Source organism: Vipera ursinii (assembly GCF_947247035.1).
Source record: "Vipera ursinii genome assembly, chromosome: 4".
Taxonomy (NCBI): Eukaryota; Metazoa; Chordata; class Lepidosauria; order Squamata; family Viperidae; genus Vipera; species Vipera ursinii.
This window is the reverse complement of record NC_139514.1, coordinates 18480359-18506772: the sequence shown is the minus strand read 5'-3', so window position 1 is coordinate 18506772 and position 26414 is coordinate 18480359. Positions and strand designations below refer to the sequence as shown.

The 26414-nt window shown below is 36.0% G+C and overlaps 1 protein-coding gene across 1 annotated transcript in view; it reads right to left on the bottom strand.

Annotated features, from left to right (window-relative positions):
* The window catches only part of ATM (ATM serine/threonine kinase), a 70058-nt gene that overhangs the window by 24798 nt on the left and 18846 nt on the right, over nt 1-26414 (bottom strand). The window contains exons 16-41 of the mRNA XM_083362835.1: nt 25510-25599; nt 24219-24378; nt 22443-22642; nt 21565-21647; nt 21330-21485; nt 20898-20973; nt 20654-20784; nt 20318-20438; nt 19319-19501; nt 18383-18543; nt 17832-18078; nt 16665-16783; nt 15246-15372; nt 14425-14624; nt 13640-13814; nt 12516-12680; nt 12025-12157; nt 7781-7870; nt 6370-6541; nt 6120-6261; nt 4967-5143; nt 4137-4311; nt 2725-2812; nt 2270-2419; nt 1247-1355; nt 44-132 (exon numbers count right to left, since the gene is read on the bottom strand). Coding sequence (XP_083218961.1) covers nt 44-132; nt 1247-1355; nt 2270-2419; nt 2725-2812; nt 4137-4311; nt 4967-5143; nt 6120-6261; nt 6370-6541; nt 7781-7870; nt 12025-12157; nt 12516-12680; nt 13640-13814; nt 14425-14624; nt 15246-15372; nt 16665-16783; nt 17832-18078; nt 18383-18543; nt 19319-19501; nt 20318-20438; nt 20654-20784; nt 20898-20973; nt 21330-21485; nt 21565-21647; nt 22443-22642; nt 24219-24378; nt 25510-25599 — 3719 coding nt within the window. The remainder of the gene's footprint in view (nt 1-43; nt 133-1246; nt 1356-2269; nt 2420-2724; nt 2813-4136; nt 4312-4966; nt 5144-6119; nt 6262-6369; nt 6542-7780; nt 7871-12024; nt 12158-12515; nt 12681-13639; nt 13815-14424; nt 14625-15245; nt 15373-16664; nt 16784-17831; nt 18079-18382; nt 18544-19318; nt 19502-20317; nt 20439-20653; nt 20785-20897; nt 20974-21329; nt 21486-21564; nt 21648-22442; nt 22643-24218; nt 24379-25509; nt 25600-26414) is intronic.

The window sequence follows — 26414 nt, the reverse complement described above, 5'->3', positions numbered from 1 at the left end:
GTTTTTTTAAACAATAAAGTTAATTTTCTAATATAATTAATACCTGGGCAATGGCTGCAGCATTTTTCCTCCACCACAGCCATAGAGACTATCTGGTTCTCCTATGCTTCTGTATATATCCATAAGAAGCTCCTAAGGGGAAAAAGAAGCTATCTGAAAAATAAGTCTTGAATACAGAGTTAAGTCCTTGACTTATGAGTACAATTGAGCTCAACATTTCTGTGGTTAAATGAGATATTTTTAAGTGAGTTTTGCCTCATTTTACTACCTTTCTTCCCACAGTTGTTAAGTGAATCACTGCAGTTGATAAATTAGTAACCTGGTTGCTAAGTGAATCTGGCTTCCCCACTGACTTTGCTTACAGAAGGTCGCAAAAAGTGATCACATGACCTTGGGACACAGCAACGGTCATAAATATGAACCAGTTGCCAAGCATCTGAATTTGGATCACGGAGATGCTGCAAAAGTCGTGACTGTGAAAAATGGTCATAAGTTGTATTTTTCAGTGCCGTGGTAACCTTGAACGGTCACTAAACTAATTGCTGTAAGTCGAGGACTACCTCTACTTTAAGACCTGTATTTAAAAACATTGTAGTAATCAACAACATAGCAAGTACAAACAATACTGGCAGTTGACTGTTTTATAAACTATTAGCACATGGACAAGCCTCTAATAACTTCATTATTTCATGTACAAAAGACTAGTAAAAGATACGCTTTGTATTCTTGGACTTTTTTCTTGAATAGTAACTATCCTATCATCTAGTGAATTACTTGTTAAACAGATAAGAGTCTAAAAAGTTGTTTGTGCTATTGCAAAGAGTTTGCTGTTCAAAGAAACACTGTATAATATTTCTCTTATATGTACTAAAATATCTATTTGGATCCCACAATTTGCAATAAATATTAGCAGAACCTACAAATTATGCCTCAAATAAGCATAATTGGGAGTAACACCTTACCTCACTTCTAAGTAGTGTGTTGTTAAACTGAATTAGATTTTGGAACACACGAGACAGTAATAGCTTGGAATTAATTGGAATTAACTCTAATATATCTGGGGAAGGTTGCTAATTTATGGAAGTGATCCTGCCACCATTAAAAGATGACAATTATTTGTCTATAAGTGCCATTGCAATGTAGTATTTCTAATTAGATGCATTATTTTTATTAAACCACATTAAAACATAACCTTTCTAAGTAATCTCAATGACCACTTTTAAGTACAGCACAATAAATTCTATACCTGCAAACTTATCCCAGTTTCTTCTTTACTCTTCTCACTTAAACAAGTAAATGTTGAATTCTGACTTCCTTCTTCAAATGTTAGTTTTTTAGTTGCTTTAGAAGCAGACCTGCAGAAAAGGAATTAAAAACTGATGTCCAAGTGGAATTGATACTATGTCTGGGCATTCAGAAAATACAAATCATAACTAATAATTATGTCCATTTACTTAATGTATTAGGTGAGGTCTGCAAATGAACTGTTGTATTTAATATATTTTATACTTGTTAGAATTACAACAAATAAAGCAATAATATATCTCTTTTAACTGTGAAATATCAGTGAAATAAAAATATTTTTGTGAAATCTACAAACTAAAACAAAAGCTCCTTTTAACTAATTAATGATTCTGACATTATAAGAGGACCAGATGAGGAATCTTGGTTCAGGTGAAATTCATGGTTTTCCTGATCATATTAAACTATTTGCCATACTTGCTTCCATATAGTATTTTCCATAGGCTGAAACTGTCAATGATTCAAACCAATAGCACCAGAAATTAAGCAGTTGCAACCCTTTGGATTCAAAGAAAGAAATAGAGAAGCTTTGGAGTATGCATGCCACTTAGAATATCTATTCCAGGCACGTCAAATTGCAACGTTGTGCGATATCACGACTTTTTCCCCATTGCCGGCAATGGGATGGGCGCGGTTTCAGCATGACACATCCGGTCCGTGGGCCGGCAGTTTGACATGCCTGATCTATTCAGTTTCATCAAGCAACTCTGGGTTTCCCCAGGATTACATGATTGCCCTAATCGGCTTCAGTGTGATCCCAAGAAAAGCTCCATTTGGTTAAAGAACTGTCAACAAGTACTCCAAAGCAGTTTTCGCTCTTCAAAACTGAAGCACTGCATATCACTTTAACTACAAAAAACAGGGCTGGTTTATTCTTTCCGAGGAGAGATGTCTGTAAGCCATGCACTTTTGTATAAGTTGTATCACAGATTTAGCATAAATGTGAATAGACTGCAATTAACACTACCTTTCCTGTTGTCTGCCTATCCTGTCTGCATAGATTTCTGCATAGAGCAAAGCTGTGAAGTGAGCTGAGCAAGACTGGGCAACCATGGCAACTTGCAGATAGCTTAATTCCAGCCAGAAGCTGTTATCAAAGATGGTACTGGAAGGATTCCTGGATAAAATATCAGACAAACACAATAGTCTCATTTTACAACTGTTTCCAAATGAAAGAGTCACATATGTTAGTTACATTGTTTTCATCATGATGTTGCCATACTTATTGCTTTAAATTAAAATAATGCCAGAATAAAAAGAAATTGATTAATGTAATCTATAGAAGAAATTCAAATAGAATAATTTTTAATTGGCAGATTCAATTATTACTGTAAACTTCTATTTCTATCAAATAACAGGTCTTATCTTTCTGAATAAAAGAATAATAGATTAAAATATAGGCAACAAAACAATTCAACCTACTTTTTTTGCCGTCTTAAGTAGTCAACCACAGCAAGCATTGTTCTCCGAGATATTTTATCCAAATGTCCATGAGCTAGAGTTTCTGACTCTATATTAAAGAATATCTTCACAGTAATTCAATTCATTAATGAACAATAGCCTTACATAAATTGAAAAATAACTCCTACATTATAACATGCAGAACCTGCAAAATGTTCCTAAGGAATGCTACTTTTAAATTTCAAAGTGCTTTTGAATTTCTTTCATTCAATTTATTAAATGAATCCATTTATTTTAAAAAGTTATATGGCAGCCCATCTTAAAGCTAACTCTCTGGATAGAGAGATATAATCAATAAGACAAAAGCAGTAAACCCCAAAAAGAAATACCTGACACCACAGCTAAACTTTGTGATGCAGCAAACAACACACTCTTCCCTAGGCCTATGCCAGTGCTTGGAGGGAAAAATCAGATCTTAAGTGTTTTTGGAACATTAAAAGGATAGGGACCTGCCAGATCTCAAGGGAAGTGTTCCATGGGCATAGGGGTGTTCTGTTGCATGCTTCCTAGGCCTGTTTGTTGTTGTTAGTTGCGAAGTCGTGTCCGACCCATCGTGACCTCATGGACAATGTTCCTCCAGGCCTTCCTGTCCTCTACCATCTTCTGGAGTCCATTTAGGCTCACGCCTACTGCTTCAGTGACTCCATCCAGCCACCTCATTCTGTCGTCCCCTTCTTCTCTTGCCCTCAACCTTTCCCAGCATTAGGCTCTTCTCCAAGTGAGTGGCCAAAGTATTTGAGTTTCAACTTCGGTATCTGGCCTTCTAAAGATCAGTCAGGGTTGATCTCCTCTAGGACTGAGTGTAATTTGGATGAACCTAGGAATGCTGAATACTGGAAATGTTGTAGCTTCCAGATAGTCTTCAAGGGCAGCCCAATTTGGAGTAAATTCTAAAGAGAGAACTCTTTCTAAACTTCAAGTATTCATGGGAGAATAGGCATTGAAATTACCAATAAATAGATCATTATCAATGTATATGAATATGTTAACAATTCCTACACTCTGGTATAATCTCCTGCCAGAATTACAGTATGTGTGCCTGGCACTTTTATGTTGTTTAAAAGTAAAGTTTCCTCTGCCCAATAATGTCTGACTCTAGGGAGTGGTGCTCATCTGTTTCCTAGCCAAGAGAGCCAGCGTTGTCCTAAGATACTTCTGTGGTCATGTGCATGACAATATGCCAAGGGGGCACAGAATGCTGTTACTTTCCCACTGGAGTGATACTTATTTATCTACTTGCATGTGCCTGTTTTTGAACTGCTATGTTGGCAGGAGCTATTTTGTAGCTGACACAACCACAGCTGCACCACAAAAATGAAATATTTCAATAGTTTATGTCAGATTCTAGCACAAGAGAAGCTTCAGTCTCATACCTGAATCTAAATTTGTAGGCGTGGATGATTTACTGGGTGATGAATATTTGCAACAGGTCATGAAAAAGGTTTGAATTTGTGCAGACAGAAGACTGTGTCCAGATTCATTTGAGTCATGCAGTAGGATATCATGAATTAAATATGGAAGGACAGTTTGACAGAAATCAGCATGAACCTAAAACAAATGAAAAATAAGGTTTTGAAAATCCACTTGTTTTCTCATCAGATTATCTAAGACAGGGGTGTCAAACTGCCGGCTCACGGGCCGGACGTGTCATCCAGAAGCCACGCCCACCCCATTACCAGCAATGGCAAAACCGTCCCGATACGTTGTGCGACGTCACATGACGTTGCGAGTTTGACATATCTGATCTAAGAAATGCATATTTCTTTATGAAAATAAAATGAAATATTGGTGTAATGGTATGTGGGAAAGGACTTGGGAATTTGGTCAGAGAGACACAGCAAAGAGAATGACCACTTAAGAGACAGAGTAGCCTGCAACTGAATAGAGGGCAGGGCAAGAGGTACAGAAGACATCCTCCCTAGTTTCATGGGCTGTAAGAAAGATGGGGGGGATTGTACTTTCAGACTTGCAAGTTTCTGTCAAAATGTAACCTTACAATAAATTAGAATTAGCTCATTTGGTTGTGATTCCTATTTGGTTTACTCTGCAAGGCTGACAACTGGTCACTGAAAAAGCAGTATAGAAAGAACTGTTTTAATTTCTTTAATTCAAGTGTTTTTATCCTACCCCTATGAAGACCACTCTTAAAAATAATACAAATGGAACCTTTACTATAGCATGCAGTCCTGTCAATCTAATTTACCTGACACAAAGGCTTCAGCAACAGGAGGATTTCACTTGTTATCATTCCACTATCCAATAATGCACAAGTCAAGGTCTTAATCCAAATTTCATGACTTTCACTGTGAGGAATCCACAAGGTTGTACGATCGAGATCTTCTGGAGGAGTCTCTCTTACCTTTCCAGGCACCTCCAAGAGCTAAATATCATTATTGTTTAGAAACAAAAGTGAGAAAAAATTAAATTTAGTTAATGTCCCTTTAATTACTTACCTCTCCCATTGTCACAATATCACACACACTACCACTATGAGAACACAAAACATTGCATAAAACATTCTCTACTCTGTGTGCTTGCATCTGAGCAAGTTTCCGTTTCTGAAATAGGTGTTCTATTTGCTCTGTAAGATCAACAATTGCAACTTGAGATTACAACTTTCTTCCTTGGTAGCCATTTTATAAATAGCTTGCCCTGCACAGAAAATCCTTTTTACTAGTGTCCATATTTTTTCTCCTCAGATTTCAAAACTGAAATGTGCACAAATAGAAGTTGGACCATCAAGTGTAAAGAATGCTTTAATTTGGATTACTACCCTGAAGTTGGATTTGAGGGCCTCTTTTCAATCCTATGATTCTAAAATACTCTTCATTTATTGCCCATACATTTCTCCTCTCCATCTGCATCCAACTTGTATGATTGCCACAAAGATCACAAGGCAACAAGCAGCTGCTTAACTTTCTTTCCCTTATTACTGCTTGGAAGAGAGTTGAAAAAGGAACAACAAGATGGCAAGAATAGCCTGGAGTCAAGAATCTACCTTTTAAACACTGGGCCTTGAGAAAAACACAGAGAATCCTATTCTGGATGTTGGATACAACTGGTCATCTGGTTTGCTGAAAGAGGCACAGCTTATTCTTACTGGAGGACAGAATGACTACTGTGTCCTAAAGTTTGTATATGGAGCAGACAGTTTTCAAGTTTCAGAGGAGGAGCTGATTTTATCTTCCTACCCTAGATTAACTAAAACACGGAAAGGATTGGAGCCAACTGAAGAAATGCTGCACACACCTGTGTTGAATGGGTAAAATTAGCCCCCTAATCTATGTTGTTCTCTCTAACCGAGGAAGAAAATGTACAATTCTTCATTTAATTTTGAATGGTGTAAAATACAATACCTTTCTCTTGGATGTTCTGAAAGGATTCAAGTATATCAGCATTGTATCTGTCTTGGTTTTGTACATTTCACAAAATGTATGTCCTGTTTTGGTAGCTAAAATGTTTTTCAAACTGGCAGCAGCAGCTGATCGAACTTCAATACTGAAAGTAGCAAAAGCCTTTTTTCACAATTAAATACTACCCACATACAAAAATATCCCCAAACCAACAATACATTCATATTGTGTTGAATATTCCCTATACACTTACCATTGATCTATTAAATAATTATTTATGAGAGTTAAGATTACAAAGACCCACTGAAGTTCTCTGTCTTCAAACAGATCACATGTATTGGAACTAGATCCATTTTTACTGTGCTGCAATGCTATGGTAGAAAAATTTATAGGACCAATTTCTCCCAAACAACTTGCAACGGCCTCTGCAAATATAAACATTAACATTATTAAGGTGGGTTTTGCATATTACTTGAAACCAAAAAGAAATCAATAAGCAAGGAGAAAAACTTTTGGCAGAATCTGAGGGAAGAAGCTGCATAGTGCTTACAATGTACGCATGTATCATATATTAATAGAAGTGCATTTTCTTTTTATATATACTTTATTGGTTAGCTTCCTGTTCAGTGAATTAAGAAACATAATAACATAAAATCTGGGGATTTGGCAGAAGCTATATTCTCAGCAGGTATTGGATGAACTTCAACTAATTGAATATAGAACAAGAAAAAAAGAGAACTAGAAGATAATTTTCAGAATTTAGTATATATATATTTTTGACAACTGTTTCCTAGTTAGGAAGTTGAATACTGCCCTCTATATGCATTGGAATATATGTTCTACACAGATAGTTCTCATTTAGCAACTGTTCAGTTACGACTATCATGAAAAAGTAACTTTATGAACAATCCTCATATTTATAACCGTCGCAGGTCTGTAAAGCAAAGTTCATAAGCACAGCTGTGATTTCACTTAGTAATCACTAGGAACCATGTTGCTGGTCCCAACTGCGGTTGGTAAATGTGGATCACTTGGAATCCTGATCCAGTACAGTCATTTAATATCCTTCTTTTTGGAAATATTACTCAGCATTCTACGGTAGGCAAACTTATATGGATGCAGTGCTTTTGACAGCTATAGAAATGGATATTTATGGCCAACATTATGTGATTGTACACAAACGTAGACTACTCGCTTTCCTTTCAGTGCCATCTCTTACTTTTTCAGTAACTAAATTGAAGCAAGTTTTACATTACTTTCAAATTGAACTGTACAGACCAGTGACAGTTGATATCCACTGGAGAAAATGCAATAGGCAGGGAAATTACAGTACGCAGAATCGAAGATGTAAACCAGACAACCCTCCAAGCTTTAAACCAGATATACTCCTCCAAGCTTTTCCAGCTTACTTTTTCTGCATATAAAACCATATTTCCCAATTTAGGGAGACAATTAATTCCCAAAGTTTAATAACTACACAAATCAAGTAACTTTGAAAAAATACAATATTAATACAACTAAAAACAGTATTTACTCAAGCACGTATTGCTTTGCAATTACTTTTTTCACATGTTTCTTTAATTATGCAAGGCTATAAGAAACAATGAAATTACATGAAGCAAGCTATTAAAAATCTTCACCCATTTAAACAAGTGATGACTTACCCAAGATAGTATCAGTAGAATGTACAGCTGTTTTTGAAAGTTGTAACAGATATGCCATCAGCTTTACTATAATACAGTCCCTTGGATTTTCTAACATTTAAAAGAAATGTATATTAGAAGCATCTGTAATATCGTGGGTGTCAATTATATATTAGCACTTACAAAAGCTTTGTCTTCTCTGATACTGTTTTCCAAACAGCACAGAAGCAAATGAAAAAAGACAGCACATTTATTGGCAACCTTGTTATAAAATGTCCTCAGAGGATGTTGATCTCGGCATTTTCTTCAACAACCTTTAGAAAGCAGGTAACAATCCATTTCTTATTCCTTTTGAAAACATAGTCTTTACTAGACATGATTAATTTTATCTTAAAAAGGCGCATATATTCCATTTTGCTTCAATAACGTTCTATAAAAAGCATTTGTCAGCATTCATGTATGATGAAAGATGGATGAAACATTTGGAGAAGCCCCCTCCCCCGCCTCCCCCAGTAATCTACATTCACTTTCATTGGCTAGAAGTACAAATTAGATCAGTTTCTATTAAAAGGCAAAGCAAATAATTTTCTCCCTTTCTCTAGTTCATATTAGCTTCAGAGCAAACCACTCAGAAGTTGATTCTTGATTTCATTAAGTTTCAGTTCCTGAAAAGTGCCTATAACATTGCACACTTTGTTTATCTATTTCAGGGGTCTTCAAACTTGGCCCTTTTATGACTTGTGGACTTCAAACCCCAGAATTCCTTAGCCAGGCATGCTGGCTGAGGAATTCTGGGAGTTGAAGTCCACAAGTCATAAAAGGGCCAAGTTTGAAAACCCCTGATCTACGTTAACGCTACTTTCTAATTTTGTAATGGATTGGCAGATGTTTTAGGTAGGTTTACAGGTAGCCCTCATTATAGGTAAGTTATAGTCACAAGATTTTCTGTTTAACAATAGTACCTAGCAACGGAGTTGTTGGTCCCAATGGTGATCCCTAAGTGACAGCTACCTGTATATTTTTACATAAATAAAGTTTATAAAATTACAAAAATAAGCAGACTGACTGACTGTCATATTTTCCCTAACAAATCAAAAGTTATGATTTGTTTCTGAGTTTTAACACCAGCTTATTTAAAGAACAAGCTGGAGTTTTATTATCCAGGTGTCCATATTATACAGACTGGCAAAAAAAAAAAACCAAACAAAGGAGACTCAATAGCCAGGGCTAGTATTCAGTCAAAGTTAAAAATGTTTATTTTTGAAGTTATTGTAATCTGAATATTACTACTAAGTATATAATAAAGTCCCAAACCATCCTTGATATTAGTCTATAACTTAATGAATATATTTCAAGAAAAAAAGGCAAGAGAAATGTGCTGAAATTATTCCCCCCTGTACTCTAATAGAAACAATATAACAGTAGTTCCAGTTTATTTATTTTATTTATTTATTTTTGGGACTTATATGCCACCCTATCTCCCGAAGGACTCAGGGCGGCTAACAATAAAAACAACAATACAAAAATTAAAAAAGAATTAAATAACAGCCCCAAAATAAATTAACTACACAGTTAAAAAATTAAAAATTAAAACATATTTAAAAACCCATCATCAATCCAGGTCAGCCTGATGGAAGAAAAAAGTTTTGAGGTCGCGGTGAAAGGACCGGAGGTCCGGGGCCATCCGAAGCTCAAGGGGGAGTTGGTTCCAAAGGGCTGGTGCTCCCACAGAGAAGGCCCTCCCCCTGGGGGTTGCCAGCCGACATTGTCTGGCCGACGGCACCCTAAGGAGGCCCTCTCTGTGTGAGCGCACTGGGAGATGGGAAGTCGTCCCCGGTAGCAGACGGTCCTGCAAATATCCCGGGCCTAAGCCATGTAGGGCTTTAAAGGTAAGTACCAGCACCTTAAATCTTGCCCGGAAGACAACTGGTAGCCAATGCAGCTCACGCAGGAGGGGTGTAATATGGGAGTATCGGGATGCTCCCATCACTACCCGCGCAGCCGCATTCTGCACCAGCTGAAGCCTCCGGGTAGTCTTCAAGGGCAGCCCCATGTAGAGAGCATTGCAGTAATCTATCCGAGAGGTAACGAGTGCATGAGTGACCGTACGTAGGGCATCTCGGTCCAGATAGGGGCGCAACTGGCACACCAGGCGAACCTGGGCAAATGCCCCCCTGGCCACGACTCCAATATGATCTTCAAAACTGAGTTGTGAGTACAGGAGGACGCCTAAATTGCGCGCCCTATCAACGGGAGGCAACACCTCTCCTCCCATAACCAAAGATGGAACCTCTTGGACAAGTCGAGATGCCGGTACATAAAGCCACTCAGTCTTAGCCGGGTTGAGCTGGAGCCTGTTCTTCCCCATCCAAATCCGTACCGCTTCCAGGCAACGGGACATCACATCAAGGGCATCACTGGCTTGGTTCGGGGTGGAGATAAAAAGCTGGGTATCATCGGCATATTGATGATACCTCACCCCAAAACCACGGATGATCTCACCCAGCGGCTTCATATAGATGTTGAACAGGAGGGGCGAGAGCACCGACCCCTGAGGCACCCCACAATTAAGGGGCCTAGGGGTTGACCTCTGCCCTCCTGTCAACACCGTCTGCGAGCGGCCCGTAAAATGGTGCCTCCCACTCCCAACCCCGCAAGACGTCATAGCAAGATACCATGGTCGATGGTATCAAAAGCCGCTGAGAGATCTAAAAGGACCAGGACAGAGGAATAACCCCTGTCTCGGGCCCGCCAGAGATCATCCACCAGTGCAACCAATGCCGTCTCCGTGCTGTACCCGGGCCTGAAACCCGATTGGTACGGATCCAGATACTCAGTTTCCTCCAGGACCAAAGGGAGCTGCCGTGCCACCACGCTCTCAACAACCTTCGCAAGAAAGCGAAGGTTGGAGACAGGACGAAAGTTGTTTAAGATAGCTGGATCCAAGGCAGGTTTCTTGAGGAGGGGCCTTACCACCGCCTCCTTCAAGGCGGCAGGGAAGCACCCCTCACTCAAGGAAGCATTTATAACTGCCAGGAGCCAGCCTCGTGTAACCTCCCGGGCCGCATAAATCAGCCAGGTGGGACACGGGTCCAACAAACACATGGCGGCACTTAATTTCCCCATGATCCTGTCCACTTCATCCGGAGTCACAGGATCAAACTCTTCCCAGATATTATCGGCCAAACCCGTCGTTTCCCCTTCGTCAGACACTGCCCAGTCAGAGTCCAAGCCAGCCCGAATCTGAGCGATTTTATCCACCAGATACTCACTAAACTCCTCAGCCCATCCCTGCAAGGGGTCCTCTCCCGTCCCCTGATTTAACAGGGAACGGATCACCCTAAACAGGGCGGCCGGGCAGTTATCTGCGGATGCAATGAGGGTGGCGAAGTGAGCACGCTTCGCCACCTCCATTGCCACAAGATAAGATCTAGAAAAGGATCTTAACTGTGTTCGGTCAGACTCAGACCGACTGGACCTCCAAATGCTCTCTAGGCCCCTTCTCCGGTGCTTCATATCCCGCAGGTCCATGGAGAACCAAGGAGCGAGCCGGGATCTGCGCCGGCTCAGAGGCCGCAAAGGCACAACACGGTCGAGAGCCTCCGAAGCCGCCCGTTGCCAGGCATCAACTAAGTAATAGTAGCAATAAATTTATTTATCATACATCTGTAACTAATTGCAGTCCAAACAAGAGCAGTAATACTATAACGTTTTACAATCAATTGCAAAATATAAATAGTAAATGAAGAACATCTAGACTAAAATACCCATAAAATGTAATAATATCAGCAGCTATGTATTGGAATAAAGCAAAATTAACAAAATTAACAGACTCACAAAGGCCCAAGAAAAAGAAGCTACTAGCTTAATAATAGTAGTCATTAAGTGACCAATTAAGTTGAAGATTACCAGCATCACATAAGCAACTTGTTTTATAAGATTAAAGAATTAATGATTAAAGAAACACATTCATAGACTAGATAGATAGATAGATAGATAGATAGATAGATAGATAGATAGATAGATAGATAGATAGATAGATAGAATAGGCGGGCAAGCCGACAGATACTGATAGATAGATCATTCTTTTCCACAAACTCATTAGGAAATACTGATATTATTTTCTAGTATTATGCTAATAATCAATTAGGAATATGTAAAGCTTACATAAGAAACAGTATACATGTTTAACTTACTTCTTAGATCTTTGAAAACAAAAGAAAGGACCAAAACATAAAGATATATCAGAATTAGAAAATCCATACCCTGATTTTTTTTCATAAATTCCATTATTTGTTCTTTATGATCTTCTAATTGTTTGTGCAGATCATTTAAACCTTCAAGTCTTGTTAAAAACAGTGAATCAGAGATATTTATTGATAAGAAATGGTTAATTTCCTGCAAACATAAATTTGACAATGAAGATATAATTCATAATTTAATCATCTATAAAGAACTATTGCAAAGCATTACACATCCTTAAAATCTGAGATACAAATCTAATTTTAAATATATAATGCAATTGTAATCCTTAGGGAGAAGGGCGGCATATACATTTAATAAATAATAATAATAATGATAATAATAATAATAATAATAATAATAATAATAATAATAATAATAATCAAAATCAATAATGTAAGAGCTTTGACATAAATAATCAAATAAAAATATTAGTTCAAATAGGATGAAGAGAATCCATTAGCAATATGAAACATTGCCTTGGATTCCATTTTTTAAAACCTGAAGATATTACCTCCAAAAGAGAAAATTTTCCAGTGCTGTATTTAATCTTTTGTTGAGTGGCCCGTAGTTCTTTAAAATGAGGATGATCAGGAAATGGATCTATTAATTTGATTGCTTGGTACAAATATTCATTGTTCTGATTATCTATCACTAGATACTTTAATAAGCCCAAGACCTAAAAATAAAATAGCAGAACAACAACAATTATACTAATTGTAGCAACCATGTTTTCATTTTTTAAACAGAATTAACACACAATTCAACCACATGATTGCTATATTAGCAGTCCATATTTTACTTCTACCAAAACTAACTTTATGGAAATAATAGATAAGTGCACAGGCAGATTTTTCTCTCTGTTTCTCTCATCACTCAGAAAGCTAAGTAAGAATGTTCTTGAATCTTTTAGGTTTCAATTCTGAATAGTTTTCTGGAATAAATATTATTAAAGAGTTATTTTATTCAGAATTATTTCTGAATAAAAACATCCTTTCTACGAACAATTCTGGGACTAAATATTTTTCTATTTTTACTTCATATTTCAGTTGATACAGCAAAGCAAAAAATTAGATTTTAAAAAGACAAAGCTTGTTCCTCATATTATTGTACAAAACAAAGAAAGAACATCCAAAGATCCCCAATGTCTGTTTGAAGACAAAAATTACAGCTGCAATTTCTCAACAATGCAATATGATTCAGTTTGGCAGCTCATTTCATTCAAGCAAACATGTGAGTGCAGATAAATAAGAATTCCATGTACGAGAGGCAACGCTACCATAATTTTTGGTAATGATTAAGGCAAACATAAATTTGTAGCCCTCCAAAAATTATAAAGGTAAAATTACCAAATATGATTCCAACATTCATAACTGCAACACAATTGAAACAATTTTTAATCGGTTCCTGAGCTATTTTTTCATAAATCATGATTCAGTTTTATAATTCTGATGACACACATGGATTTTACTTTCAAAGGAAAAAAGATGATCAAGCATGCTTCTGTATCATTCAAAAGGTGAAATACAAACCTAATGAAGCAGTTGCACTTTTTAGATGAAAAGTTAATAATACAATATTGCTTTCCAAAAATTAGATTAATGAAATGCCTAGTAAGTGGTTCCTTCAGAAACATACCTCTTCTTCAGTTTCTGGTTGTTCTCCAACTATTGGTATTAGTGTACCCACGACAACATGGAGGTGACTCGCTAGGGCATCCCGACAATACTGTACTGCTGTGTGACAAACACGCTTGAGAAGATCACAACAGAGCAAGAAGCTCCGGAGGGATACTCCTCTCAAAGGATTTGGCCTAAGAGGAACACAAGAAAAATAGCTAATAACACATAAGAATGAATTTGCTTCAGTTATAGAATAGACCATAATAAGGACAAAATATACAAATATTTTTACAAAAGGCAAAGATCTTAGATATATCTTTTCAAATAAAAATAATGGAGGCTAAATATTGAAGCAAAGATTTGAGATCATACAACATTCACTTTATATTTATTAAATTATATTTATTAAATTTTTACACCGCCCTTCTCCCGAAGGACTCAGGGCGGTGTACATGTATGTCTCAGCTATGAACAAATAGGCTTTAATCAGTTGCTAATTGGGTCAACAGCAACAACAACAAAAAACCCCACACTAGGTTATTTAACAACTAGTGTTTACTTAAACCATAATTCCTGGTTCATGTCAAGAATTGGGGAAATTAATTTTGACAAGGAGATTAGCTAGTCTAAGCTCAAACATAATAAGGTGAAAATCTTGTTTAGTATGCTCTCCAAATCAAATGTCAATCATATTAAAAAGCTCTGCACTAGATGACTAACCAGGATAAAAACCATTTCAAATGAATAAAATAGAATCGAATAGAATCCACATAAAGACAGCATAACATAGAATGGCCATACCTGTTGCTGATGTGGTGAATCATAGAATAAATCACATCCCGCAATACAAAAGCCCAAGCGCCACCTAAGCCAGTCTTTATTTCTTTCAACAGCAGATTTACAAAAAAATGATATATCATAAGCATTCTATGTTTTTTATAATTGTTTCTTGTTCCAGATACCTGCTTCCATACAGCAAATAAAATTTTGTGGAATGACTCCTACACAAAAAGAAAATATTACCTGATCAATCTTTAAATACAATTTATTTCAAGTATTTAGTCTTAAATAAACATGACTTATTAGGTCACTGTTCATGACTATGCTTCAACCATCTCTTATCTTCCTAGAATTATTGAAATCACAAGAACTCTGACACATCTGAGCTATTGCTTATACCATTAAATAATTATCCCTATTAACTTAATTTGGACATAAAGCCAAAGCAAAGCAGTATTAATTCTGCTTGTCCAAACAAGCAACATACAAATAATGTACTAAAATTTCTTATCTTCTTTGATTTTAATTTGCTTAACAGTCAGTTTAATGATTATATACGAGACCATGAATGCAGGATATCTGGAAGGCAAGAAACAGTCATTGCTATCTTATTATTTTAATAGTGTGATGACTTTTTAGATTTAAAAGGTTATATAATAGCATAGCCTGATTTTGTAGAAATTAGTACATTTTTTCTTCCTATGTTGCACATTTATAGTAAGTTCCACGCTCAGAGGGATGTCCACTATTAACAAATACAATGTATATAGTTGCAGTAATTTAAAATGCCATAACTACTATACAGAAATAGTGTGACACAAAACTGAGCATCAATTACTTACAGGGTTCTTAGAAAGGATTGCTATAATATTATTGAACTTAGTTTTACAACATCTATTAATGTAATCCAGGGTAGCTTGGATAATAAATGATGGAAAATAAGGAGGATTTGGAGCAGGATCCAGATCTCTGAAAGAATTGAAAAGATCACACATTTTAAAAAATGTTTGAAGAAAAGAATATAGTTCAAATGACAGTAAACAGAATTCAATGAGAACGAATTCTTCTATTTTCATAGGAGAAAACAGATTAATCTATATTAGAGTAACTTCAGCACACATTTTTAATTTATGAATAGGATTTACTTTACTATAGTTCATCTAATCAGGACCTGAAGTTCATTATTTTCAAATAATCAGTATCCATTTATAATAGAAGAGGCAGTTTGGCATAGTAGTTAAGGCATCAGGCTAGAAACCAGGAGATAATGTGCCTTAGGCACAAAGTCACCTACATGATTTTTGGCCTTTGGCCAATCATTCTCTCTCAGCCCTAAGGTGGAGGCAATGAGAAACCACTTCTGAAAATCCATGCCACGAAAATTACATGGACTTGTCCAGGCAGTCTTTGAGAATGAACACAATTGAACAGAAGAAAAAAACATGACTGAAGGACTCAATCTCAGGCAGGTAAAGAGTTGCTTTAAAATGTGCTTGGCTAGCTAACAGTCCCAATAAAGACATTCCTGAATGTAGATTCCATCAGCTGAAGTATCACAGAAGACATAAACTTGAAATGCACTGAAGTATGATTGAAAAAAACATATTCTTGTATATGTTAAAAAGTACAGTGATGTTTGTTGTCCAAAATGAAATTATGACTGTTACAGTAATATTTTACGAAACAGATCTCCAGTTTCTAAATGTGTCCCCTTCCCACATGATATCAGACATGAGAGGAAACAGTTTGCAGCAAAACTTCAAGCAACCATTCCTTTTTAAGTCCTTGCTTAACAACCTTAAATACAACTGAAATTAGTGAGGCCTTGGGGAGCATTCAGGAAGGCCTTGTGCGGCCAGGCATTCTTTGTCAGCAGCCAGGAGAAGAAGAAGAAAAAGGGATTTGGGGGGGACGGGTAAACAGGGAGGGAAGGGTCAGTAGAGTACACGGCTGCCAAAAGGGATAGATAGGTGGGTGGGAGAAATTGAAACACCCCGTGGTTGTAAATGCAGGCGACCTGCCAAATGTCCCTCAATCGCACGACCATAGGGCCACTGCAATGTACATAAGTGTATATTGGTGTAACTAGCATTTGTTCATCACTGTGATAACTTCAAACAGTTTCTGAACAAATGGTTGTTAAAAGAGGACTATCTCTTTTATTTTTGCTTTCAATCCTCATGACAATCAGTTTACAAATAAAGAAAACTTCTCTTTACATTACAATATACAACACATTAACAGAGAAAGGAAAACTGTACCCTGTAAACTTAATTAAGTCAGAATTCTCTTCTGGTTTGATATTGGCTGGCTCATGTAGGATCATCAACATCTCTACCACAATTTCTGGTAAGCTGCTATGAAATAAACTATCTATCAGCTGTAAAAACAAAATACAGGTTGAATAGGTTTAAATGATGAAAGACAATTAACGTGGAGACTACTGATTTTTCAATCTCCTGGTTTTATATTTAATAAAATATACAAATTATTTAGTTTCCTCTTTGTTTGCTACAACGCTTTCCCACAAATCAGAAAAAAAGATGTTCTTTGAAAAAACACTTTGCCTGATGCACAAACTAATTAAAAAAACAACCCTGAAATCAAGTTGAAAAAGTGTTAAGTGTCAAAATTAAGGAATTACTCCACTCAAAATGTACTTTAAAAAGGAAAAATAGGAGGAAAGCCCAACCCACATTTGTTGTTTTTTCTGCATGTTATTCTTTGTTACTCAAGCACTGGGAAATATTAAAATGGAGCCTGCACTAAATAGCAAAGCAATATGTGAAAACAGAATCCCAGGACTTAATGAAGTACTAACTGTGACTAGTCAAATGAAAAACAAATGGAAAGATTTGCTGAAACAAAAGCTTAAGAAACCAGGCAGTACAGTTCTTGACATTTTCTGGGACAGTGATTACCAGGGTAATGATGAGGTTTCTTCAAGATGTCTTTTGGAAACTGTTTATCTGTAGATAGGATGTTTTCTATAAATTTGCTTTAAAATACAAATAGATTGGACAGCTATACTTTTGGCTGCTTAGACTGGGGAGAAATCTTTAGGATGAAATCCAGTTTTATTTTAAACTGATACAGTACAGTATTAATTTTAGGAATGAAAAAAGGAAACTGAAGAATAAGCCTAGGCTTCCGATGACAATAATAGCAAAGGATCCACATGGTTTACTAATAAAAGTCAAGGAGTATGATAAAAAATGAGACTAAAATTAAATATATCAAGAAAATAACTTTAAATATGAATGCTATGAATTTCAGTTATATTTCTGATGTGGAAATTATTCACTTCTACCCAAGAATTGAAATAATATTTAGAAATTGATGTTTTGAAATTTAGGATCATGTAGCATTCAAATTCTTTTCATTTAAGATGACAGGTTATAAAAATCAAATTTAATTTTTAAAGATACCTGCTTTCCTAAGTAATTTTCATCTTTCAACATGTCATAGACTCTAGAAGCTGTATTGCTCTTTTGTGTGAATTCAATATCTTCATGGTTTTGATAGGCAAAATACGGAAGAATGTTGACAAGGATTTTGGGGAAGCACTGTGCCAGAAGGTGGCGCTCTTCTGTATCAATGTGGCTGGCAATTGATTTTATCTCTTCAAACTGATCTCTAATTATTAGTTGTGGGATCAAGATTTTATAACAGGATCTGTAATTAAAAAATCGCCTTGAATTGTGATGAAATTACATTTGAAAAATAAAAGCTCTGTTATGCAATCCTCAAAGCATTACTCTAATCGTCAGTTCAAATTAGACAATGAAGATACATGTTATTTTCCATTCCTGGAAAAGGATGCTTCGTTGTTTTAAATCCATTAAATCACTTCCAAAATTAAATAATACATTCTCCTTGTGCTAAAGCAGAATTTAAGCTTATTTCAGAATACAGCACATCAGTTAATAAATGCTGCAGCAATCAATCTACAACGAGAAACTATGATTTAGAAGCGTACCTGTAAAACTCTTCCAAAGTAGAGCAGTTTAGCAAAACATATGGAAAATCGGACAGGCTGTAATCACAGTTCAGCCACTCAAATACAAGATAATCTAAATGAGTGTTCATTAAATCTTCTGTATTTTTATAGCCAAAAGAACCAGAAATATTTTCTAAAACCTGTGTTTGAAAAATAAATAAGATTGTCAATAGTCAAAAATAATTCCATTAATAGCACAGTATTATGGTGTCAATAAGGTAAGGGTCAGATGCTTAACATTTGTTACTAATGCCTCTCGTATTTATGTTCCCATTCAGTTCAGTGAACAGACAAGTAACATTAGGGGTAAGAATTCAATAATTCTGTCCTCGGGGCTATCTACTTATCTATGTATCCTCCATCCATCCATATGCGCATTTACTGCATATTTATAAAGATACAAGAAAGTACCCCCTTACCCCCAGTGATAATGATACATTGCAGTGTTACTGTAAAGACAGAAGCATAATCTGCCCACCTTCAAGCCACTCTTTAATCAGATTCAGATAGTATGAATTTTTTTATTTTTGTGAAGCCCTTGAAATGCTGCATTGCCTTCTTCCCCACAGTAGCAACTGCCAACATGCATAAATTCTGGGAAAAGCTCTGTTAATCTGGTAAGGTCATGCCATTCTTCTGATTATGTAGCCATTGTAAGCGACTATATGTTTATATTCCCTACTGGAATCATGAACAAAAAGAGTGGAGGGAGCTGGGGGGTTTGTTTGTTTTAGCTTTGCAACCCCAAGCCAATTAAGGCCATGTAATCGCTGACTATCTTGGGGAGGAGAAATAAATATATGCTTATATCCCTCCTTAAAAAAAAAACAAGATTCCTACTTTCACTTATTTGGAATCTGTAGAATAATATTCACTGCAGGTAGTTGAACTTAACTTCTTTAATTCAGTAATTACCTTCCTTACAAGCTGAGGATCTAATCCATTCTTTTTAATACACTGGAAAATAGCAAACAACGCTTGTTTCTCACAGACAGGACTGCTGTACAAAATCATAGTTATTAACATGAGTAGGACCGTTTTTCTATTATGTTCTTCATCAGGATAGCTTTTTTGGTTCCCTGTATCACATGCCTTCAACTGACAAAGCACAAAGTGAAAGAAATGTTTTTTTAGTTACACTCACAGATTTAATTATGCTTTTATTAAAACAACATTCCAACACAGGTATAACAAATGATCAAAGAGATTCTACCAAGATGGATCAAATTTTGATAAACATAAAATAATCAGTCTAAAATATTCAAAATATTTTTTAAAATGTTTGTTTTGTAAAGTCTGACATGGCACAAAATGTTCTTTTATTCGCATGCACCTCCTTCTCTCGTATTTAGTTCTCTGTTCTTTAAAACTGAATTATCTGCTAATGCCATAAAGGTGTCTTTTCCCAAGAGGCTTTCTAGGGAAGGAAAAAAAAAGAACAGCAAGCCAGGGGGATCTCATGGGAAGCTTAGGATGGTACAAATAGTGAAAAATAGCATTGAGGATGAGTAGGACAACAACAGATTGGAAATAGTATGGGAGACGAATGGGGCTAGTGGGAAAGTGTTTGAGGGGAATGAAAACATGTACATTTGTGGGTAAAGACGTGTGGGTGGAAAAGGTGGGATAGGAGTTGGGGGGATAGAAGGGAGAAAAAAGGTAGTAAGCTGGCTGGAAAAACACAGGAAGAAGTAGGAACAAAAGGTCAGTAAGAAGTAAGAGAAGGGGAGGATTGGGCAGGGAACATTGGCACAAAACCACAGAACAAGCAGAGAAAACCAACGAAGAAATACCAGATGGAAAAACGAGATGGAAGAGCCATGGATACAGTTCTCGCAAACTCTTTTCAAATAGATCCTCTTGGATCAATAAGTGAGGGAAATGCTCACACTTGAAATCTTCAATAATTATTACCAAATTTTTTGCTCCTTCTTGAACTTCCATGTACAAATTCTCAAAGGCTTGTTGTTGGAACGTCAAAGGAAGACCTTTCACTAAACCAGTAGTATCCCTCAGTTTCACATCTTGGAAAAAACTTACGATCAAGCAGAGAGAAAGGAAATTTAGAATTAATGTGTACATTCTTTTCTAAAATAAAATAAATTTGTGTTGTTTCTATTTTGTTCTCATGTTTTTTTTTCCTCTGAAATAATGTTTTAACAAAATAAAATTTATCAGCTTAAATTTAATCATGTTGATTTTAATTAAACTAGAGACAAACTGTAACTCTAAGACTCTGTACATGTATACCTGATTGCTGACTTAGCTGCAATTGTACAAACTTGAAAGTTGTTATCTACAAGGAATTGAGGAAAAGCATCTCTCACGGGTAAATTTTCACTTTTAACTGTAAGCATAGCCCATTCTGAATAAAGGTCGGCCTAGGGAAAAAATGGAAAAAAGGAACTGTATTTTTACAGATTTAGAAACCTAAATAAGTAGCACTTTAATAGCAATAATAGTAGTTCTTAAATACTTCTGGATTTTTACTTACGTGAAGGAAGGCTGTCATACAATTCACTAAAGCAATTCTTACAAGAACTGAACATTTCCCTTCATTTGCTAAATGCCTGAAATAGAAAACATTTAATAAAATACAACCTATTCTTTTTTTTAAAAAAGTCAAAAGATACAAATTTGTTTTTAGGATTTTTGAAATATACTGTTTTTTTAACATTTCAAAGGATTTTTAAATTTCAGAAAAGTTAAACTAAACTGTACTAATCATCGGCTTGCCTAGGGACTACTTGTTCAACTGCCATTTGTTAAATTTTATTAAAAGGTATCTATTTCCACCACTGTATTACAGCATGAATTGCATTAAATAAATTACCTTTGTGTCTTTAAACCGAGCCTTCAGGAAGATCTTCCATTCAATCTTTCCCTAATAGCAAGTAATCTGGAGCTGAAGTTACACTTAACTTACCAAAATGCTCCAACAACAGCTAAGATTTGACACCGGGCTTCTCTTAGATCTTCGGAAATTCTATTGAAGGTTCCCAAAATAGTAACCATTGGAAGAAGATTCTGTAATACTGCTGCACAAACATCTTGATCCCGACGATAAAAGGAACATATCTCCCTACAAGAAATAACTAAACATTTGAATCTCAAAATAAATATAGCAAATTAGTTTTATTAAAGCAAGATTATTTTCTTACGGTAGAGGCTTGAGTAAAGAGGCAACATATTCTTCTGGCAAGGGGTTTTCTCCTCTGGGAAGTTCCTTCAACAAGACTAAATACTAGTAGAAACCACAATTAAAGACATAATATCAATGTTTATGTACAACTGTATGAATGCACAAAATTATACTGCATTTATATTTAGTATGTAAGCAAATATATATTGAAGATATAATTTTTTATAACAGAACAAGAGAGTTGGAAGGGATCTTGGAGGTCTTCTAGTCCAAACCCCTGCTCAAGCAGGAAACCCTATACCATTTCAGACAAATGGATGTCCAATCTTTTCTTAAAATATACTTTTATTTATATATACTTTTAAGTATATTATTATTCAAAAATGTATGATTCACACAAAAATATGGTTGATAGTATACCAAAAAGAATCCTTCAGTTGTCAACATGTTTTCTCAAAACAGACCTATGGTCAGATATGGCAGTATACAGCTATAACCCTGTACAATGATCCGTATTCCAATAACGTCTTGATAACTACAATGCACTGTACACTCCTACCTCTGGAAATTACATCTAGAATGGAACAGAGCTGCTTGATTTTCAAAATAAACAGGTCCTCAATCTGCTGCTCTTATCACTCATGAACTACTAGGCCTAATCTGAACTGCTGAAATTAGTCTATAAAATCCTAAACAGCTAAGAACCCAGACATCTACAAGGTAGTCCCAGCTGATTTTATTGTGATGGTTTAAGACTATGTTATTGTTAGTGAGCTTTTTGTCACTCTTAATTTCTCTGAAACAAAGGCTGGTATAGAAATAAAATAAGTTAAAAAGTTACACTCCAACAGCATTAAAAACAGAAGGCAAAACAAAATACTATTTCATTATACTCACCACATGTAAATGTAAAGGTTTAATAAAATCAAATGAATTTCCATCAATTAGCACTAAGAGTTTCCTCCAAATTTCGGAACATCTAAAGGGAACTGTTTGTATTGTGGTTGCTGTGGTAGCTATACATAAGAATTTCAAAACATCAAGAAGCAGCAAATCCTGCTTAGACAGATGATCTTCTGATAATGGACTTTTGGCACCTGTGTGATGAACATATAGAAACTATGAAAAGACAGCTCTCAAAATGCATACTTAATTATCTGTCAGGAAGCCATAACCAATTGCATTTAATCAGAATGCATATTATTTTCTGCTTACCTTCCACCAATTAGCACATTGGCTATTACATAAATGAAATTAAGTAAAAATATAACAATACTACAAAAATGTATTAACATAACATTGGCATGAGGAAAATATAATGCGAATTAGCAACCTGTAGAAGTTTAAAAGAGTCAGAGAATTAATGTTTACCAATATACCTTGTTTATTTAGATAGGCAGCATTGTCCTGCTTTGAGGGTTTTTTAAAACTGAAAACAAACTCATCACCTCACTCTTTTCAAAACCTGCCACATGGCAATTTTTCTAAGCATCTCCAAAACAACACAACTGACCATGGGATGAAATATACAATGTCTTCAGCTATGGCAGACATGTCAAACACAAGGCCCGGGGGCCGGATGCGGCCCGCGAAGTGGTTTCATGCAGCCCGCGAAGCCATCCTGGAAACAGTGAGGGAACGGCCCCCACTGCCTTGGCCCTGGCCCAGAGACCCTCCTTCTGCCAGAGACCCTCAGATCTGTCCCACTCCTGCCCAGGTCCCCATAGGCAACCTTGAGGCGAACGATGTAGAGCTGGCCACGCCCACCCAGTAGGCCATACACACTCTAGCCACGCCCACCCAGTAGGCCACGCCCACCCAGGCCACACCCACCCGGCCCCTTGAGGGCAACCGCAATGCTGATGCGGCCCTCAATGAAATTGAGTTTGACACCCCTGAGCTATGGTATGACAGAACAAGTCTTTGGTCTACACACCCTAATTACACTTCTGTGTCTACATACCCAAGATGTAGATCAGGGGTGTCAAACTTGCAACGTCATGTGACGTATCACGACTTTTTTGCCATTGCCGGCAATGGGGTGGGCGCGGTTTCGCTATGATGCATCCGGACCGTGGGCCGGCAGTTTGATACTGATGTAGATGCTTGCCTTGATAGTTCTCACTGCCCTATTATGCCCTATCTTATAATTCAATGTATGAAAGTTATAGGGTTGCTCATATCACAAAAAACATCCTGAGAATCTCCAACAGAAAAAATAGAAGACTCTGAACAGATTCCAAAATGGTGATCATGTGCTCTTTTTTAAAAGTAAGCTCTGTAATGAAGTGTCAGCTAAGGACACACAAAACTGAGTTCTGAAAGAGACAGTAATCACAAGTTAAGGTATTCCTCACATAGTGACCACATTTGGGAACAGCAACTCAATCACTAAGCAGAAAATCATGTGAGTGCAACTGGACTTTCTATATGACCTTACTTCCTCTTTGGTCATTAAGGGTGTAACATGGTCCAAGAAGCAGCTGTGAATGCTATATGGCATTACAAAAGCCTTAATTTTATAAATCATACAAATCATTGTATCACAGTAATTTCTGGTGTATTTTTTGAAGTTGCTTCAAGTACCTGAATTATAATTCCTCACTTCCCAAACACATTTTTTCTGAAAGTATTCAATAACACAAAAATATACATCAAACAGACTAAATATACCTGTCAAGGTGTGTAAATCTCCAACTTCATTCACCTCACCACATTCATCATCAAATAGGTCAAAGACTGTTTGGTTTCCCTCTTCCATTCTACTTTCTTCAGGAAGATCTTCCATTAAGTCCACTTCTCCAGCTTCACTTGACTTTCCAGCAGAAAACATCTAATAGAAGATATTTATTTATACCATCTCTCTTATGAGAGCAATACATTATAATAAATATGTAATAAATTTAAATAAATATAATTTTACAAATAACATCCATTTACCTCTTCCCTACAAATACCAGTAGATAAAAACTAGACAAGATCTTTTTGCTAAAGTCTTGCTTCAGTGTAGAAGCTTCACTTCCACATGTTCATTAATGTTTGAATGTCGGTTGGCTACTTTGTATAAAAAAGTTTCCATAAAAGGGGGGTGTTTGCAAAGAAAGTCAGGTTAGAATTTAGTAATTAATATAATTTAAGCAACTTAAGCAAAGCAATAGAGCTACGTTTTTCATGTTGACTTTCCTTGGCTGGGGAATGTACACAGGAACAAAATCTCTGTTCAGTTTTCCTGCTTTTAATACCTAAAGCCAATAAAACCAATATGACTACAGCTTATTATAATTATATGAAAATTAGTGAATTTTTAATTGTGCTTTATATAAAACTACTGTAGAATAAACTGTTTATAAGGATTTAAATTATTAACCCTGATGTGCTGCACATTTTGTAACCAATTACTTCATAGCAGTTACTGTTACTGAGAAAATAGTCGTAGGTGAGATTGTGACTGTACTTAGGTAATATACCATTTGCCAGAGATAAATTATTATTTTTTTTATTTTGAAAAGCAAGTAAGTGGCAGTAGAGGAAACACAGTTGTACAGTTCCTAAGAGGAATATAGACACTGGATATTGCCATTCAAGCTGTCCACAGCATTAACTCTTCTTCATTAAGTACTTTTCTATCAAGCAGAATGAACTTTAAAATCTGTGCTTGCTCACATGATGCTTATCTAACTGAAAGAGATTAATTATAGCAATGAAGTACCGCTGCTCCCTACCACGGTTAAAGGTATACAAGTCTGCAAATAGAGTGATGTAAGTGTAAAGAGAAAGATGTGGAAAAGGACAGAGAAAGATTATTGTCCATTTGTTTAAAGAAAATGAAGGAATCACAGTATGAATTCCAAACACTGACTAGAATGAATTATTCATCTTAAAAATAACATGTTCAGAACAATAAAAGTTGCATTGCATATACAGTCTCTGGGAGGGAAACAAACCTCACATCATATCTACTCACCAGAAGTTTGCAGATACTTGCAAGATCATTCATCAACTTGGATGTTAACAAATGCAAGAAGATGGTAGACAAACTCTTTTTAGGACTATTCTGTTAAAACAGAGTAAGAAGAATAAGAGATAAGTATCACCATCTCTCCTAGACTTCCAGAAAGCTTTGAAAACCTGGCTTTGAAGACTTAGGGTTGATATTTATTATTTGTTCAATGGTCCTTATTTTGTTGAGTTTGCTATTATTAGTTTGTATATTTGATTTAATACTTTTATCTGTTTTTGTCTTTTTTTAGTTTTGTACATTGTCCTGCATCTGCTGGAGTTGGGCAGCCATTAAATTTAAATACCCAAACAAATAAAAACAGAAGATACAATAACTGTAAAAAATTATAATGAAGTATTTGGCTTTTTGCAATGTAAAATAATCTACAGTAACCTGTAATCAATTCCCCGTGCATCTTGGGGAACATCATTTTCCTGAAAGGTCAGTACCATGCTGACAAGATTAGAGAACTTGATTAAACTGCTTTTAATGAGAAGCAAATAGCTCAGGTAAAATGCAAACAACCCAAGTAAAATTACACTAAATGAAAGACTGAAAGTATTATCAAAAAGAAATTTTCAAGCTTGAAATAAACTGCTACCTGAGAAGCAAGGATCAATTTCAGAATCAATATCCTTTCTTCAAATCAGTACTGCCTAAATTTCATTGAAGTCAATATGACTGATTCAGCCTCACAAGAAATAAAAACATCCCTAGGCTTTTTAGGTCTTATATAATCAGTAATTGAAGGAATAACTTGCAAAAATCTCATTGCACGTACTAAAATAATAAAGCAGTTTCAATATTATATCAAACAATACCTCCACATTTTTCTACAAAATAACTGGGAGTGTATATGTATATATGGA